Raw genomic sequence first — 18,548 nt, 5'->3', positions numbered from 1 at the left:
GGAGAGCCCAGGCTCTGACACCTTAGGACATACATGAGCTCTCTATGCCTCAGTGTGCTCACGTGTACAATGAAGGGACACTAACACTTCCCCCATTCAAGTACATGGAAGCTGGGCACAGTGCTTGCCCAAGCGCTAATAAGCAGTCAACAAAAGTTGGCCATTATTATTAACCAAGAAAAGGGAGAGGAAACTGAAAATGATGTTTTCTAAAACTAAGAGCAGAAGAGGCATCCAGCAAGCATCCCAGGGGCAGGGAAGCAGCTTCCAGAGACCCAGATACAAAGGAGCACAAAGCTAGGCCTGGGCACACAGACATGTAGTCCTTACTACTCGGGAAGTAGAGTCAGGAAGATTCAAAGTTCAAGGTCAGCCCAGGAACCTTAGCAAGGCCCTGTCTGAAAATGAGCATAGAGTGCTGAGGACACAGCTCAATGGTAGAGTGTGGGCTTATCAAGCGCAAGGACCTGGTTTCCATCCCCAGCATCACAAAACAGTGTAGGAAGGACAGGTTCTTTAGCTAAAACTGTGATCAGTTCTTCATTAACCATCATCTTCAAGATCCATATTTCAATATATTGATGTACATATGAATACAGATAAGTATAAAACAATTTTCACTTAGTCAGTAAGATGGGGTTGGCTGGTAGGATACGCAGGAGGCTGAGTTCAGTCCCTCGCCTGGTATAAAACAATGCTAGGTTCAAGGTTATCCTTGGCTATATATATTAACTTTGAGGCCAGCCTGGACTACATGAGACCCTGTCTCAGAAAAAACAGCAACAACAACAAAATTCATAAAATGGGGCCTAGGAAAGGAAACATACACATACACACACAGCATAAAATGGATTCTAAACACATAGTATAATGTTTATTTAAATATGTGGTAAATATTCAACTCAATAGCTGTGAATAAAATTTAAGGGGTGGGTTTACAGGCAAATAGAAAGTCTATCTCTCAGAGCAAAGGGGACAATATTGTGATAGTCTGGATGTAACTGACCCCCATAATCTCATAGGGAGTGGCACTATTAGGAGGTGTAGCTTTGGTCTTGTTGAAGGAAGTGTGTCAGCGTGGGGGCAGGCTATGAGGTTCCCTATGCTCAGGATATCACCCAGTATCTCAGTCAACTTCCTGTAGCCCGCAAGATGTAGGATTCTCAGCTACTTCTCCAGCACCATGCCTACCTACACGCTGCCATGCTCCCCACCATGATAATAATGGACTGAACCTCTGAAACTGCGGGCCACCCAAATTATAAGTTTTTCTTTATAAGAGTTGCCATACTCATGTTGTCTCTTGAAAGCAACAGAATGGTTGTGAGTTGCCATGTGGGTGCTGGGAATTAAACTCAGGATCTCTGGAAGAGCAGTCAGTGCTTTTAACCTCTGAGCCATCTTTCCAGTCCATGCAACAGAAATCCTAAGACAAATTTAGCAAGTACCAGAGAATATTTTAGTAAATAAATATTTCAGTGGGTATTTTCCTACCCAAGAACAAGTAATTTAGGTTGGATTTAAGATCAGAATTAAAGTTCTGTCTTTACATACCCTTGCACAGGCCTGTAGCCCAGCCCCTCCTTCTTTGCACACCCTTGCACAGGCTCTCTAGACAAGGTTGGCCTTGAATTTACAGAGATTACACGAGGGTTAAAGGTGTGTGCCATTACCACCAGGCTCACGAAATTAATTTCAGCAATAAATTTCAAATTTTAATGATTTCAAAGTATTACCTTTCCAACAAATAATCAGTATAAAAAACTGAGAAATTTTCTAGTTTTAATATTTGAACTCTAATTAATCTAATTAATCTAATCAATTGTTGATTAATTGTGCATGTGTGTGTGGGCATGAGTGTGCCATGGTGAGGTCAGAAGACAACTTTCAGAGGTTGGTTCTCTTCTTCCACCAAGTGGGTTCTGGTGATCAGTCTCAAGTTGTCAGGGTGGACAGCGAGTACCCTTACATTTTGAACCATTCACCAGTCCTGCTCATTTAAGTATTTCAAAGACAGTGTTGTGATATGTAACCCAGGCTGGACTTAAATTTGTAGTCCTCTTATCTTAGCTGTCCTAATGGCAGAACTCTCTGAAGTTGGCTGTACATTTTATACTAATAGAACATCTCAATTTGGAGCAGCTTACATGCATCAAATGCTCAAGCACTAGTTTCTGTGTTTCAAAATGCTAGTTTCTGCCTCCCTGGGCAATGCAAGTACATTTAGAGCTATGGCTGCCACATAAGAGAAAGGGTAGAAAGCTCTGTTCCCACCATATCTTACTTTATAAAGAAAGGATGCTAAGAGGAGCAATATGTATGTATGAGAAATGCTGCTGAGTTACTAAAGATAGTATGTGATTATACTTAATTGAAGTATATGTTATAATTAATGCTAAGAGTTTGGAGAACAGAATTACTTAAAAAAAAACCCTCAAATCCATCTTTATAGAGTCAATAAACAAAGGATGAGAAAGAAGTTGGGGAGGCAAAGGTACATTACAACATCCAAGGACAGACCCTTTCATACCAGACTAAACACAACACACATCTGGGTGAGGTGGTTTCATATGCCCTTGGCTCCCACAGTGCACTTTAAGGCAGTTTGAGAACAGGATTCCATATGGACAGAGCTGGACCAATGATTTCCAAAACACAACATTGCCTGTATCCTGGTGAAGAGGTTAGTAATAAGGCCTTTAGACACATCTGCAGACACAGATATGGAATTTGGATGAAATACAGAATGGTAAAAATCTAGGACAGCTTATTGGTAGCATGATCTACATTCTTTTCATAACCCCAGTTAACTCAAGTGTAAACCAAAGCAGATTCAGCACATAGGTTTGATACAGCTAGAATGACCATATTTTATTGTACAAACCTGGATACTTTCAAGATTATAAAGGGACAACATTAACATCTATGTTGTGATGAGAGGTACACACTGGGACTTTGGTTTTTTTTTTTTTTTGAGACAGGATCTCTGTAGCTCAGGCTAGTTTAGAATTCAAGCAGCTGAGTCTGAGCTTTGAACTCCTCATCTTCCTGTCTCTACCTCTCCAGTGCTGGGATTACAGGTATTTCTGGCTAAACCAGGATGTGGTCCCTGTTAACCGGTATGATGCTATATTACTGGGTGTGGAGAGGATTCTGTGTTCTGATTACTTCTGTGTGAATCTAGGGGCTTTGTGGGCTAATATACATCAATTTGAGTGAGGTTGCTTTAACCGTCCCTCCCACAAAACACTTTAAATTAGTTTGAATTTGGGAACAGAGCTCCACATGGGCATAACTAGACTTTGACAGCCTGAACATATTTACTGAAGGCAACAAATCATGGATAAGCTAAACCCAACATAGGAAAGACCTGGCCTGCTTGTACTCAGAATCTCCTTGGATAGGCCTAATCAATTAGGAGAGGCTTATTTTAATCAGTTGTAGGCTCATTATCCTGCATTCTACTTTGGATTGGTGAAAATCTGTTTCAGTCTGTGGTCTGGAACTCACGTACTGAACTTCCCGAGGCCTCTTATATAAACATATCAAATTATTTTTATTTGGGATGTCCTTCTCTAATTCACTTTGTGAATCATAATTAAAATAGAACAACTGTATGTGGATCTATAATCAGATACACATATGGCCTAGAGACATGTATGAAGTCAGAGCCTGAGGGAAGAACTATTACACAAAGTGGTGGCGGGCAGATTAAGAACAGGGATTTAAATATCCACCAATAATTGAGCCAGCTCAGCTATCTCTACAGGATAGAACAGAATGAACCATTACTGAAAAATGTCATAGTTTTCAGAGAAAATTATAAAAAAATTATAAAATATCAAAAGGCCAAGGTCTTCAAACATGAGGGTATCTGAGTAGTCTTCTCTGAATGGCCAAATAGAACATATTTACTGGTAAAATTTCAGGCACACAAGGGCAGATTTCCTTGAGATGCTTCTAGGAAGGGGCCACATGGATTCTGTTGGTTAGTCTCATACCCTGAGCTGGGGGTGAGCAAGTGTGCAGGAGAGCTGCCCAAAACTCTCACCTGTGACGTTCTAAGAGAGGATGTGAGTCATACCTGGATGCTGGCCTTCTGCAGGTCTGTCCAGGCAGCTAGTCAGCAGGAAGAGAACATCAATGTACACAGCTCTGGTCACCAAGCATGGATTCTGCCTGCAAAGGTAAAGAGTAGACAATAAACTGCCAAGGCCGTAGGAAAGAAACAAATAGGTGTTTTCTTCTAGGCATGTTATGAGGTGTAGGCAGCTGCATTACACTAACAATGATGGACCACTGTGGGTAGGAAGAAAATTGGCAATTTGTAATAAAATGAGTCCAGGAGCCTGTGGCAGAGGCAAAGTCTATGTCTCAGTCGGTGTTCTATTGCTGTGAAGAGACACCATGGTCAAGGCAATTCTTACAAAAGAACACATTTAACTAGAGACTTGCTTATAGTTTCAGAGGCCCAGTCCACTATGGTCATGGCAAGGAATATGGAAGCTCTCATACAGGGGCAGTATATGAGACTTTTATGTCCTGATCAGTAGGGGGAGAGAGACAGAGACAGAGAGACAGAAACAGAGAGAGAGACAGAGACAGAGAGAGAGACAGAGACAGACAGACAGACAGACAGACAGACAGACAGACAGACAGACACTAGGCCCATTATGGGCTTGTAAAACCTCAAAACCCACCCCCATTGACACACTTCCTCCAATGAAGCTGCATCTACTCCATCAATGCCAGGAAAACTGTTCTAATCCTTCACAAAAGGGCCATTCCCTAATGACTAATCATTCAAATATACGAGCCTATGGGGCCATTCCTATTCAAACCACCACAGTATGTGTGAGGACAAAGCAGATAAAGTTATGCCATGCTCCTGGTAAAACTCGGATTTCAACTTTTATCCTGCCAAGTTGAAAACAGGGAGAGGGGGGTGTGAAGATCTAGTATTCTCCTCTTACCTGGAGAAAAGGGGGTGGTGGTGGTCACTGGTTATGAAATTCAGGGATTTAATATTCAGGTGAAGCAAACTGCAATCACATATGAAAATGACACTTACTGACTGCCAAGAGGCACTGAGCACCACACAGATGAACACATATAGAGCTGGTGCTCTTCTCTTAGTACATGAGATTGTCTTTCTTCTTTCTGTGACTGGCTCATTTGAACTTTGGATCCATGTGGCAGAAAGAGCAAGAGACAGCTTAGACTTCCTTTTGAGGAGAGTGCTTGAGGCACCCCACTCTGAGCCCTAGTTCAGATGGACTGCAAACAGGCCAGGATTCGGTGTGCTAAGAACTCGGCATGTGTAGTAAAATGAATGCTGGTTTTGTTACTTGTTATCTCTGGGTCCTGAGCAGGCTCTTGGCTCTGAACTCACTGTCTCTCTGTGAGTCACGAGCATCAAGATGTCAGAGTGAACTGGAAATGACATTCAGTGCCTGGCAGGTACAGACATCTCAAGAGGGCTTAACCCTGGTCCCTTCTACTGATTGACCTAAGACTAGGGATGGCCCTGAAGTGGTGGAGTGCTAACCTTCATGTCTTTTGTACATGTGCGGTGTTACCAACTTCCTATAGTCTGTTTCTACCTTCATCCTGAACTGGCTACATCCTAAAGCTGGCAGATGCTAACATGAAAAAAAAAAAAAAACCAACAACCCAAAACAACCCTGTCACCACTTGTGGTACAATACACCTGTAATATTCATTTTAATTTGTAAGTATTGTGCTGGTGTGATGTGGGGAGATCAGGACAACTCTCTCCTTCCCTGTGTGGGTTTCAGACATCACACTCAGGCCATCAGGCTTGGAAGCCAGTGCCTTTACCTACTCAGCCATCTCCCCAGTTCCCTTATTATTTAAATTTTTAAAAAATATTCTATGTCTCTTTTTATCCATTAGCCATAAAAGAAAATGCCTGTAGTATTGAGAAGAATCAATTATAAGGTATATCAAAGTCTATTGTGACTAACTAAAATACATATTTATCCAGAATGCTATGCTTGACAAAGATTTAAAAATGTGCATAAATTTAAATTTATGGTAAATTTTTAGTTTTTTTAGTTGTTTATATTGAGCCATACATTTTTTTCCTCTCTCCTCACTTCTTATCCTCTCCTATGGTCACTATGCTCCCAATTTACTCAGAAGATCTTGTCTTTTCTATTTCCCATATACATAAGATCCATGTATGTCTCTCTTAGGGTCCTCTTTGTTGTCTAGGTTCTCTGGGATTGTGAATCATAAGCTGCTTTTTTTAATGTCTAAAAGCCACGTATGAGTAAGTACATATGGTATTTGTCTTTCTGGGTCTTGGTTACCTCACTCAATATGATGTTTTCTAGATCCATCCTTTTGCTCACAAATTTCAAGATGTCATTATTTTTTTCTGCTGTGTAGTACTCCATTGTGTAAATGTAACACATTTTCCTTATCCATTCTTTAGTCAAGGGGCATTTAGGTTGTTTCCAGGTTCTGGCTATAACAAAAAAATGCCACTATGAACATAGCTGAGCACATGTCTTTGTGGTATGATTGAGCATTCTTTGGGTATATACCCAGAAGCATATTGCTGGGACTTAAGATAGGTTGTTTCCTAATTTTCTGAGAAATTGCCATATTGAAATCCAAAGCAGCTGTACCAGTTTACACTCCCACCAGCAATGCAGAAGTGTTCCCTTTACCCCATATCCTCTCCAACATAAGCTGTCCTCAGTGTTTTTGATCTTGGCCATTCTTACAGGTGTTAAGATGATGTTGAAATAGGAGCGGCGGGGCTGCGTCCCCAACACCCCGGCCGCTTGGCTAGCTCATGCCCGAAATAACAACACACAAACTGTATTCATTTAACTGCTTGACCCATTTCTATCTAGCCTCTTCTAGGCTCTCGCACCTGGACTAGCCCATTTCTAATAATGTGTGTAAGCACCCCAAGGTGCGCTTACCGGGAAGATTCTAGCCTACATCCATCTTCATCGCGTGTGCCTCAGAGAGCAGAGCTATCGCGTCTACCCAGGAGAGCTGAGCATGGCGTCTCTGCTCCAGCAGAGCTGATGGGTCTCTCCGGGAGCAGAGCAGAATCTGACCTCACTTCCTCTTCCGCCCAGAATTCTATTCTGTTTACTCCTCCCATCTATGTTCCAAGCCATGAGGCCAAGCAGCTGGTTTATTATAACTTAACCAATGAAATCAACAGATTGATATATGACACTCCCACATCAAGATGAAATCTCAAAGTTGTTTTGATTCACATTATTTGGATTATTTGTTCTTTTGATGACTAGTTTCTTATGTTTTTCTTTGTATATTTTGGAAATCAGACCTCTGTCCTATGTGGGGTTGGTGAAGATATTTTCCCATTCTGTAGGCTACCATTTTGTCTTCTTGACCATTACTTTACAGAATCTTCTCAGTTTCAGGAGGTTCCATTTATTAATTGTTTCTCTCAGTGTCTGTGCTACTGAGGTTATATTTAGGAGGTGGTTTCCTGTAACAATGTGTTCAAGTGTACTTCCCACTTTCTCTTCTATGAGGTTCATTCAGTGTGGTTGGTTTTATATTGAGGTCTTAGATCCATTTGGACTTGAGTTTTATGCATAGTGACAGATATGGATCCATGTTCATTCTTCTCTAGGTTGAAATCCAGTTATTCAACAGCCAGCACCACTTGTTGAATATGCTTTCTTTTTCCCATTTTATATTTTTTGCTTCTTTGTCAAAAATCAGATGTTTGTGTGTGAATTGATATCCAGGTTGTTGATTTGGTTCCATTGGTTCTCCTGTTTTCATTCCAATACCAGGCTGTTTTCAGTACTGTAGCTCTGTAGTAGAGTTTAAAGTCAGGGATTGTGATGCCTCCAGAAGTTCCTTTATTGTACAGGATTCTTTTGGCATCCTGGGTTTTTTGTTTTTCTACATGAAGTTGAGTATTGTTCTTTTGAGGTCTGTGAAGAATTTTGCTGGGCATGGCATTGAATTTGTAGACTGCTTTTGGTAAGATTGCCATTTTTTACTATGTTAATTCTACCCACCCAAGAGCATGGGGGATCTTTCCATTCTCTGGTATCTTCTTCAATATCTTTCTTCAAAGATTTAAAGTTCTTGTCATACACTCTTTCACTTATTTGATAAGAGTTACTCCAAGATATTATTTGTGGCTATTGTGAAGGGTGATGTTTCTCTGATTTCTTTCTCAGCCCATTTATCATCTGTGTAAAGGGCTTCTGATTTTTTTTTTTTGGAGTTAATCTTGTATCCTGCTACATTGCTGAAAGTGTTTATGAGTTGTAGAAGTTCCTTGGTAGAAGTTTTGGGGTCCCTTATATAAACTAGCATATCATCAGCAAACAGTGAGAGTTTGACTTTTTTTTTTTCCAATTTGTATCTCCTTAATCTCCTTGTGTTGTCTTATTGCTCTAGCTAGAACCTCATGTACTATACTGAATAGCTATGGAGAGAGTGGACAAACTTGTCTTGTTCCTGATTTCAGTGGGATAGCTTTGAGTTTCTCTCCATTTAGTTTGATGTTGATAATTTGCTTGCTGTATATTGCCTTTATTATGTTTAGGTATGTCCCTTATATTCCTCCTCTCTCCAAGACCTTTATCGTGAAGGGATGTTGTATTTTGTCGAAGGCTTTTTCAGCATCTAATGAGATGATCATGTGTTTTTTTTTTTTTTCATTTTGTTTATATGGTGAATTATACTGACAGACTTTCATATGTTGAACCATCTCTGCACCGTTGAGATGAAGCTGACTTGATCATGGTGATGATTTTTTTGATGTGTTCTTGGATTTAGTTTGCCAGTATTTTATTGAGTATTTTTGCATCAATGTTCAAGAGTGAGACTGATCTGTAATTCTCCTTATTAATATTGTCTTTATGTGGTTTGGGTATCAGGTTAATTGTAGCCTCATAAGAAGAGTTTGGTAACATTTCCTCTGTTTCTATTGTGTGGAACAATTTGAGGAGTATTGGTATTAGTTCTTCTTTAAAAATCTTGTAGAATTCTGGGCTGAAACCATCTGGCCCTGAGCTTTTTGTGGTTGGGAGACTTTTGATGACTGTTTCTATTTCTTTAGCTGTTATAGGTCTATTTAATTTGCTTACCTGGTCTTGATTTAATTTTGGTATGTGATATTTATCTAGAAAATTGTCCATTTCCTTTAAGTTTTCCAATTTTGTGGAGTATAGTTTTTCGAAATATGACCTAATGATTCTCTGGATTTCCTTCGTGTCTGTTGTTATGTCTCCCTTTTTAATTCTGATTTTGTTAATTTGGATATTATTTTGTTAAATTATATTTTGTTAATTTGCCTTTTGGTTAGTTTGTTAATTGCCTTTCTAGTACTTTTGTTAATTTTGTTAATTTGCCTTTTGGTTAGTTTGTTAGTTTTGTTAATTTGCCTTTTGGTTAGTTTGTTAGTTTTGTTAATTTGCCTTTTGGTTAGTTTGGATAAAGGTTTGTCTATTTTGTTGATTTTTTTCAAAGAACCAACTCTTTGTTTCATTGATTCTTTGTATCGTTTTCTTTGTTTCTATTCTGTTGATTTCAACTCTCAATTTGATTATTTCCAGCCGTCTAGTAATCCTGGGTAAATTTGCTTCTTTTTGTTCTAGAGTTTTCAAATGTTCAAATGTTTCAAACTCACGAGTGTGGGATTTTTCCAGCTTCTTTATGTAGGCATTTAGTGCTATGAATTTTCCTCTTAACACTGCTTTCATTATGTCCCATGAATTTAGGTATGTTGTGTGGTCATTTTCATTGAATTTTAGGAAGTCTTTGATTTCCTCCTTTATTTCTTCTTTGAACCATTGATGAGTCAAGTGAGCACTGTTTATGTGGGCTTTCTGAAATTAGTGTTGCTGTTGAATCTGTTGAATTCTAATTTTAAGCCATGGTGATCTGTTAAGATACATGGGATTATTCTGATTTTTTTTGTATCTGTTGAAGTTTGCTTTGTTACCTAGATGTGGTCAATTTTTGAGAAGGTTCCATGAGGTGCTGAGAAGATGGTATATTCTTTTATGTTTGGATGGAATGTTCTATAGATGTCTGTTAAGTCCATTTGATTCATAACATCTGTTAGCTCCCTTATTTCTCTGTTAATTTTCTGTCTGACAGACCTGTCCAGAGTTGAGAGTGGGGTGTTGAATGAAGTCTCCTACTATTAGTGTTTGTAGTTTAATGTGTGACTTAAGCTTTGGTAGTGTTTCTTTTACATATGATGGTGCCCATGTATTTGGGGCATAGATGTTCAGTACTGAGATTTCCTCTTGGTGGATTTTTCCTGAAACTATTATGAAATGCCTTTCTTGTGTCTTTTGATTGATTTTAGTTTGAAGTTTATTTTTTTAGGTATTAGGATAGCTACACCAGCTCGTTTCTTAGGCCCATTTGATTGAAAAATTTTCCCCAACCCTTTATTCTGAAGCGATGTCTGTCTTTGAGGTTGAGGTGTGTTTCTTGTATGCAGCAGAAGGATGGATTCTGTTTTCTTATCCAATCTGTTAAACTATGTCTTTTTATAGGTGAGTTGAGTCCATTTATATTAAGGGATATTAATGACCAGTGATTCCTAGTTCCTGTTGTTTTAGTTTTCATTGCTGGTGATGTTATTCTGTGTGTTTTTCCCTTCTTTGGGCTTTGCTGCTGTAAGATCATCTATTGTCGTATTTTTGAGGATGTAGCTAACTTCCTTGGGTTAGAGTTTTCTTTCTAGTACTTTGTGTAGTGCTGGGTTTGTGGAAAGATATTGATTAAATCTGGTTCTGTCTTGGAATATCTTGTTTTGTCCATCTATGGTGATTGACAGTTTTGCTGGGTATTATTCTTTAAGTCATTTTCTTCTGCTTCATCTATATTTGATTGTTCAAGTCTTGCTGTTGTAGGGTCAATAATTTTTGTTGGTGTTGTGTTGTTCTTTGTCATGTTGAGTGCATTATTACCTTGTTTACCCATCTTTTCCTCTGACTGATGTAGTTGGGACTATGTCTCTGGTGATCAATCTTCCAGGTGCCAGTGAATCTAAGATGGTTACTCAGATGGTTACTCCTCGTGTTGCAGTCAGGGCCATGGTTCCAGTCACTCTGTGTTCCCAGAGGTTGCTCAGCACTCTGCTCAATGCTCCCGGGGTTGTTAGGGCCTGCTCCCATGGAGGTTGCATACTCCCTCAGCAGTGGCTCCCTCGTACCTGCCTCTGTGGAGGTCACTGCCTCAGGCCTGTTCCCACAGATGTCCCTGGCTTGAGCCTGCTCCCAAAGAGGTCCCTAGCTTTGGCCTGATTTAGCAGAGGGCTCTGGCCCGGGTCTGCTCCCTTAGAGGTCCCTGACTCACACCCAGTCCCGCAGAGGTCTTTGGCTGGAATCTGATCCTTCAGCGGTGACTACTTTGAACCTCGTATTTACTTTTTCTTATGCTTCCATGTGCCATTCCTCCCACCTGGAAAGTCTCTTATTCAGTCTCCACACTCATAATGGATTTATTCCCACTGTATGTTATAATGGATTTATTCCCACTGTATGTTAACTCATACTTTTACTCCTTGGTATCTTTAGTGACAAACCACTCCCTTGGTGACTTGACCTCAGTCTGAAATGGTGATCCTGTCTCCCGAAATCTCAGAATGAGACTGTTTTATTTAAATTTTTTATTTAATATTATCAGTGTGTGTGTTTGTGCTCATGTGTGTGCCATGCACACATGTCATATTACACACATGGAGGTCAGAGGTCAACTGTGTAGAGTTGGCTCGCTCCTTCCCCTTTTGTGGGTTCTGGGGATTGAACTCTGGTCACCAGGCTTGCGTAATAACCTTTACCCGCTGAGCCATCCCTCTGGTTCTCCACCATGTGTTTTGAGGTCAGGTACTCCCTGAACCTGGGTAAGACCTACTGATCAACAGGCTACAGAGATTCTCCTGTCCCTACACTTCCATAACACTGAGATTACAGGCATGTACTGCCACACCCAGACTGTACATGAGTTCTGGGATCTGAAGGCAGATCCTTACACTTGGGAGGCAAGTGCTCTGCCAACTAGCTGAACTTTCACCCCAGTCCCTTGTTTTTCTTCCCTAATCCTGCCCATCATTTGCCTTTATCTTGTTTTCCTCAGGTTTCTCAATCATAACTCTTTGTTGTACTCCTTCCCTCTACAACTGTGTCACTTTAACAGCTGGGGTCTACCCTGCCAAAAGGCTATTCAGGGAAGTAAGTCAGAAAAGAACATGCAGGAGGCCAGCCCGGGGGGAGGGGGGGTGTCAATGAACCACCAGATGTCTCCCACAGGGCTGAGTAATGGCCCCAGTAGCTTTGTGCTAGAGCTAAGCAGAAGAGACAAAAAGGGGTACACTCACGCCTTTAATCCCAGAACTTGGGAGGCATAGACAGAGCTGGATCTCTCTGAGTTCGAGGCCAGCCTGGTCTACAAGAGTTCCAGGACAGGCTCTAAAGCTACAGAGAAACCCAGTCTCAAAAACAAAACAAAACAAACAAAAAGAGACAAAAAGGATGGCATTAGGCCTCTGAGAAGTTTGCCTACTTATGCAAGGATAACAAAGAAATCCTGGGTTAAGACCTCAAAAATGAAGAGGAGAAACATACTAGAGCAGACTGGAGAAATGGCAGGGCTTATAAGAATGTGGGTGCCCCTTGTTGCTGTTTTATTTGGTTTTGTCCTTTGGGGCAGTACTGAGGATTGAACCTAGGACTTCAAGCATGAGAGTCAAGTGCTCTACCACTGAGCTACAGGCTCAGTTTTCATAAATGCACTTACTTGGGCAGGGAAAGATGGGAAGAATTCAGATGGACAAAGTTGATCAGACGACATTTCGAGACATGACTACAAATGTTGAAGGGATTTGTTTAGACTGTAGAGAAGCTGGCATGTGCTGGGAAAGCAGATAAGTCGCACCCAAGGGGTGCTCCTTAATGTCCTAAGCTACCGTTAGCTACCATGTTGCAGAGTCACAGCCTCCTGACTCAGTGTTTTCTGGACACAGCCATAAAGACAAACGTGGTAAACTGATTTGTTCAAATTTAGTGTGTAATAGGCTTTTACAATAAAATTTTTAGCTAAGTTGTTATGATGATGATAATGATGATGACTGATAGGGTGTCATATAGCCCAGGCTGGCCTTGAACTTCCTATATATCAGAGAATGACCTTGAGCACCCGATCCTCCTGTTTCCACCTTCCAAATGTAGAGATCATAGACCTGTGCCACTTTAACACCTGCTTCTTCTTCTTCTTCTTCTTCTTTTTTTTTTTTTTTAAAGCCAAGGTTCAGTGTTCAGTATGTAGCCCAGGCTGGCCTTGGAGCCTGCTATGCAGTCCAGGCTAGTCTAGAACTTGCAGTGATACTCCTGCCCAAGTTTCCCAGCGTTGTACGCTGCAGCTAACATCCTTTTAAACATTCCTAAACGAACAGAACCCCTGCATGTTTCCTCAGCAGACACAAACTGCCAACTGTGCTGGCTTCCTGGGACACTGCAAAGACAGACCACTCTGGCTACTCCATAACTGTGAGGCTCTAGGCCAGCTTGTTGCAATCAAAATTATGGAGGAGCCTCCACATTCTGCCACTTTAGATCCTAGGAACAGAGACTCCGGGTCAGAACAGAGCTCATGCTGGCTCTCAGGGACTCAGAGAGTGAGTGAATCTGGCCTGCAGCTCACCATTTACAGAACAGACCCGTGTGGAGTAAGAGAACTGGGCTTTCTGTCAGCCTTCTCAGTCAGGAAAATACTTTCCTCTCTTTCTCACTTGCTCTGACTTGGAGACAGTACATGTGAGCTCAGGGTAAGCCAGAGGTTTGTTCTTGGTCTGTCAAGTCTCTTTGATGATGGGAATAAAACCCCAAGAGACAGAAGCCAGCTGGACAGGAAACAAGCCACAGAGTTTTGGGGGGCTTGGGATTTTTTTTTCTACCTCCAAATGGAAAAATTCTGGCATGGGCATAGTCTAATGAAGATTTATAGTGTTTGAGAAACTCAGACTGGCCAGGGTCTAGCAGATGGGCTCGAAACCAGCAGAGCAGTGGTGCTGGAAAGTGCAGGCAGAGTCAAGCCCGAGGACTACATTTATATATAAGAAATAGAATAAAGGGCTCTTTTGAAAACCTTGTTTTTCTTCCACCACTCTTTAAAAAAATCATTTATCTCTTGACAAACACCCACCCGAGATCCTGATGAGTATGTCTTTGCCTTGGGAAATTTCTGAACTCCATTAAACTTTCTGCCCTCTGTCCTGGAAAGTGGGGGTTGGGGAGGGAAAGCAGGACATGTCCACAATGGCCCCAGTGTCTAGAGGATGGCAGGAGCTCTTGGGAAGCCTGTGATAAATTATTTACTTCTCTTGGCCCTTCCGGAATCCCAGAGGCTGCTGATCTGCTTTAACTGAGGTCTATTCATTCAGAAAACATTTACTCAGAAGCTACATGCAGCCAGGAATAGTGCCAGGGTCTGGAAAGATGAAGATGACACAGACACTGCCCTCAAGGAACTTAGAGTCCTGAACAGTGTTCTTCAAACTGCCGTGTATATATATGGCCCACTTCATCAGTTATGAAATAAACTAGTGGATCATGACCAGTGAAAAAGACAGGATGGAGACAGGATGAGGCAGGGAGAGAAGAAAATGAACTCCAAGGCTGTCACAGTGGTTTCAGTACCTTGTTTGTTACAGGAACAAACAGTACCTTGTTTGTTTCTAGAACGTTCTTGCCCAGAATGATTGATCTTATATATCTTCTTTTTTCTTCTTCCAAGACAGAGTTTTTCTGTGAAGACCTGGCTGTCTTGAACTCGCGCTATAGATCAGGCTAGTCTTAAACTCACAGAGATCTGCCTGCCTCTGCTTCCAAGTGCTAGGATTAAAGGCTTGTGCCACAACTCCTGGCTAATCTTATTTATCATTAAATGAGATATAATTAATGCAATGCAATAATTTTAAGTAAAATATTGAATATTGTTCCTAACCCTTAAATTCCTTTTCTACATAATGATATACCTTACATTGCACTGAAAGGATGGCATCAGTAAGGTCACAGATATGGAGAAAGCTATCCTTCTTGAAATCAAATCTGCTAAGTCTTAAGGAACTTTAATTTACTTCCTCAACCCTATGTGCGTTATGTTGAGACAGGGCCTTGGTATTTAGTTCTGGCTGGCCTGGAACTTGCTACAGCCTTCCTGCTTCTGCCTCCCAGAATTAGCTGCAAGTATTTGGAGGTAAGGGTACAAATTATTCACAATTTCAAGCCACATTAGAACTCACAAGCCAGTGTGTGTCTAGTGTATCTGTGTATATCCATGTACACAGACTCACATATATAACCACTGGCCATATGTATACATTTTTGGTTTTATTTTTTTCCGGTGTGTGTGTGTGTGTGTGTGTGTGTGTGTGTGTGTGTGTTAGTTTTGACTATTTAAAACAAAATACTTTAAGCCTACTAGTTTAATGGGAGAAACATGACCCCTCATATTAGAGTACGGCAGTGCCATGAAAGAGAGATCAACAGACAAATGAAGGCTGCTAAAGGAGACAAACCTGTCTGCCCGGTGAGGAGTCTGGGCAGCGGGCCATGGCAATGACCCCAGAAGAGGAAGCGGCGGTACATCTGAAGACTTGAGTACACGGCAGCTATAAAGAACGTGGTATTGAGAAATGAGAAGGAGAGGGGAACAGAAGAAAGTTGTGCAGGATGAACAGGGGCCCCACAGTGAGAGCTCCAAAGCCCTAAAGGGCTGAAGATCCTGTGGGTCCCCTCAGCTCAAATCACAACAGAGGGCTTGAAGTTCACTTAGTACTCTGACCCCACAGGGGCTCCCTTGAAGAGGCAATCCACTTAGGATACACAACAGCAATCTCCTTCAGAAGAACCCACAGTTATGTCCAGAGGGCTGGAACAACTGTCCCGCTTCAAGCTCCTGGCATCATTAAAGTTTCTAAGTCAGGAAATCTGATCTGGACTTCAACAAAATCTGGGTCTGGTCACTTTAGTTCCAAAGGACCTACTCCCTAAACTCTGGGTGGAACCAAGGCTAACCTCTCTTGAGCATTGTAGGGGCATTCAGCAGAGGGAGAGATGAAAAAGAGGACCAAGTTCTGACCTTACAGAATATATGGTTTTTGTGGGGAAGGAGAAAAACAAAACAATGAAAAAGAATGCCATGAAGGAGGAGGGGGCTGGAAACATGGAAGGACTTGAAAACAGGTCCAGCTGACAGGTGGGATTGATGAGATCTTGAGTCTCAGCTAGGGCTCATCAGTGTCTGGATTTGTGGCTCCAAAGAAGGACACAAGGAGGAGAAAACGCTTCTAACTAGAGCCAGCAGTGAACAAAAGCAGCATGGGCTTCTAGCAGGCCCACACAGAGGCAGTGGGTGGTCAGGGAAGAGGGACAAGGGGTACCAGATTAGAGAAGCAGCAAGGTGAGCAGGGGCAGGTGTGAAAAAAAGGATAGGCAGGGAATGGCAGAGAAGCACCATCTATGTCTGTACACAGTTATGACTGGGCTCTTGACCCCTTGCCTGCTGTGTTGGGCCCTTTATTTAAAAGGCCCCTCAAAGCCTATCCTCTGGTTTCTTGACTAGCCTCCTGGGAGCTATAGCTGGCTTGATCAAGGCATTCTGCTGACAGTCCTCGGGTTTCCCAGTGGTCCCTCTTGGCAATCCCAGCAGCAAAGCACTGTTGTGGAGGCAGTCCACAGAGCTAGCTTGTGTTTGCCTACAGAGCCCCTGTGGCTAGAACTTAGGAGGTCTTCCTTTGATGCAGGCCACATTAAGCCATGTAAATGTGGAAGTGTAAATTAAATAAAGAGAAGCTCCCTCTCCCATTCTGATTTCCATTTTTACCACAGACTGGCCAACTAATCAGCATATGGCATTCTTGGAGAAACAAATGGAGATTTGTGTAAGCCATGATGCCAAATGGTCATGAATTGCAGAATATGTAATTTTAAACAAGCTATTTCCCTCCACTGTACCAGCTAGGATTCAGATCTGCAGGCGAGCCAGCTGGCAGCAACATGTAGGGTTGGCAGGCTCCCCAGTCCCTGAGATTACCTTGCCTTCATGAGGGGGTGGTGCTGGTGGGCTGAGTAATTATGACAGACTAAAACCACCAGTGCCTGCATAGACACCCCAAAAGGAGAAACTGCCATGTAGTCCTCCTTCTTGGGCTCTTCAAGTCAAGTCTTTCCCCAGTCTCTGCAGCAAGACCATATGTTGGACATATCTGGTAAAGGAACAAAGGCCCCAGCCATGTGCTACTCCTCCAAGGGCTCCTCCTGGGGAAGAAGCTTTGCTCCTAAGAGAGAGGGTCCATGAGGGCTGAAGCCTTTACCCTTTGACCAGGATGAGGCCCACCCATGGTCTATGGAAAGCACTGGGGTCCCCTCTCAGGGCAGGCCTGAAATCACAGGCTGCTCTGCTTCCCTTTACTGCCACCCCAGGGGAATCCTGCAACCCCAGACCATGACTTCCCCTGCTGCCTGAACGAAAGCTCACCTGGCCTTTTCAGTGGGCCCTTAGGGACTCTCAGAGGCTCTCATGTTTTTCCATCTTTCTATTAGGCATCTTTTTCTTATTAATGCACTACTATTCAAGCTGTGTGCAGAGAATGATGAAAAAGAGACCTTGTGTGGGGTTTGGGATTTGTTCAAAGCCTGGGAAAGTATTTTAGAGTGTGTGTTTTATTCCTTTTATGAGAGATGCATGTTTCCCTCCCTCTGTGACTTGTTTAAAAGTAAAGTTTAATATGCTGCCAGAAAAATTGCTGGTTAATAATTTAATAAGCTATGGGCTAGGGATTATGGGAGAAAAGTAGTATCTAAGCAAACCTTTGTTGTAGTTTGGACTTGGAGGCTGCAAAGCACTGACCACACTACAGAATGCTAACAGAGTCTTTTTGATTCTTCCAACTTACTTTCCAGGAGCACAACAAGGATAAAGAAGCAAGGAGAATGGGAACTCCTGGATGCTGATTAACAAGTTCGCTTTACAAACTATGGCCAGGTGAACTTGGCAAGGCATATGCTTGGACCTCAGTCCCAGCAATACAAGCAACAGAATAACAGTATAATGCATTTTATGAAAGGGTTATCTTTAAAAACATTCTTATTTAATTTTATCTTCTTACTAAGAATCATAGACATTATTTTTCCATTTTTTCAGAGTCAATAACACTATGTTCATAGAGCTCAAGTGACCTCCCCAAGATCAAGGCAAACTTGTTGTATTTATGTATCCCAAACACAACTACTAAACAGAGACAGTGTGCCAAGCATAAAGGACATGTTGGCGTGTACCCACACACACCGGGGTTGGTGTCTTTCCAGCATGGCTGACAATGCTAACAAAGCCCAAGATGCCTGATCATAGGTCTCTCCCTCTTGTGCTTGGCCCTTTGACACTGCAAAGCCATTACTACCAGGTTTTCTCCAGCCTCCTCCATTTTCTACCTCTTCTCCTCTTCTGCTCCCTTCTCCCTCCCTCCCTCCCTCCCTCCCTCCCTCCCTCCCTCC

The 18,548-nt window shown here is 41.9% G+C and overlaps 1 protein-coding gene across 3 annotated transcripts in view; it reads right to left on the bottom strand.

Moving 5' to 3' along the window:
* The window catches only part of Thada (THADA armadillo repeat containing), a 301,738-nt gene that overhangs the window by 68,418 nt on the left and 214,772 nt on the right, over positions 1 to 18,548 (bottom strand). For all 3 annotated transcript variants that reach the window (XM_050146143.1, XM_050146144.1, XM_050146142.1), the window contains one exon: positions 4,085 to 4,179. In XM_050146143.1, the coding sequence (XP_050002100.1) occupies positions 4,085 to 4,179 (95 nt within the window). The remainder of the gene's footprint in view (positions 1 to 4,084; positions 4,180 to 18,548) is intronic.

This window comes from Alexandromys fortis, unplaced genomic scaffold, assembly GCF_014885135.2.
Source record: "Alexandromys fortis isolate MF-2015 unplaced genomic scaffold, M_Fortis_MF-2015_v1.1 scaffold_42, whole genome shotgun sequence".
NCBI classification, from domain to species: domain Eukaryota; kingdom Metazoa; phylum Chordata; class Mammalia; order Rodentia; family Cricetidae; genus Alexandromys; species Alexandromys fortis.
This window is presented reverse-complemented; position numbering and strand designations above follow the sequence as displayed.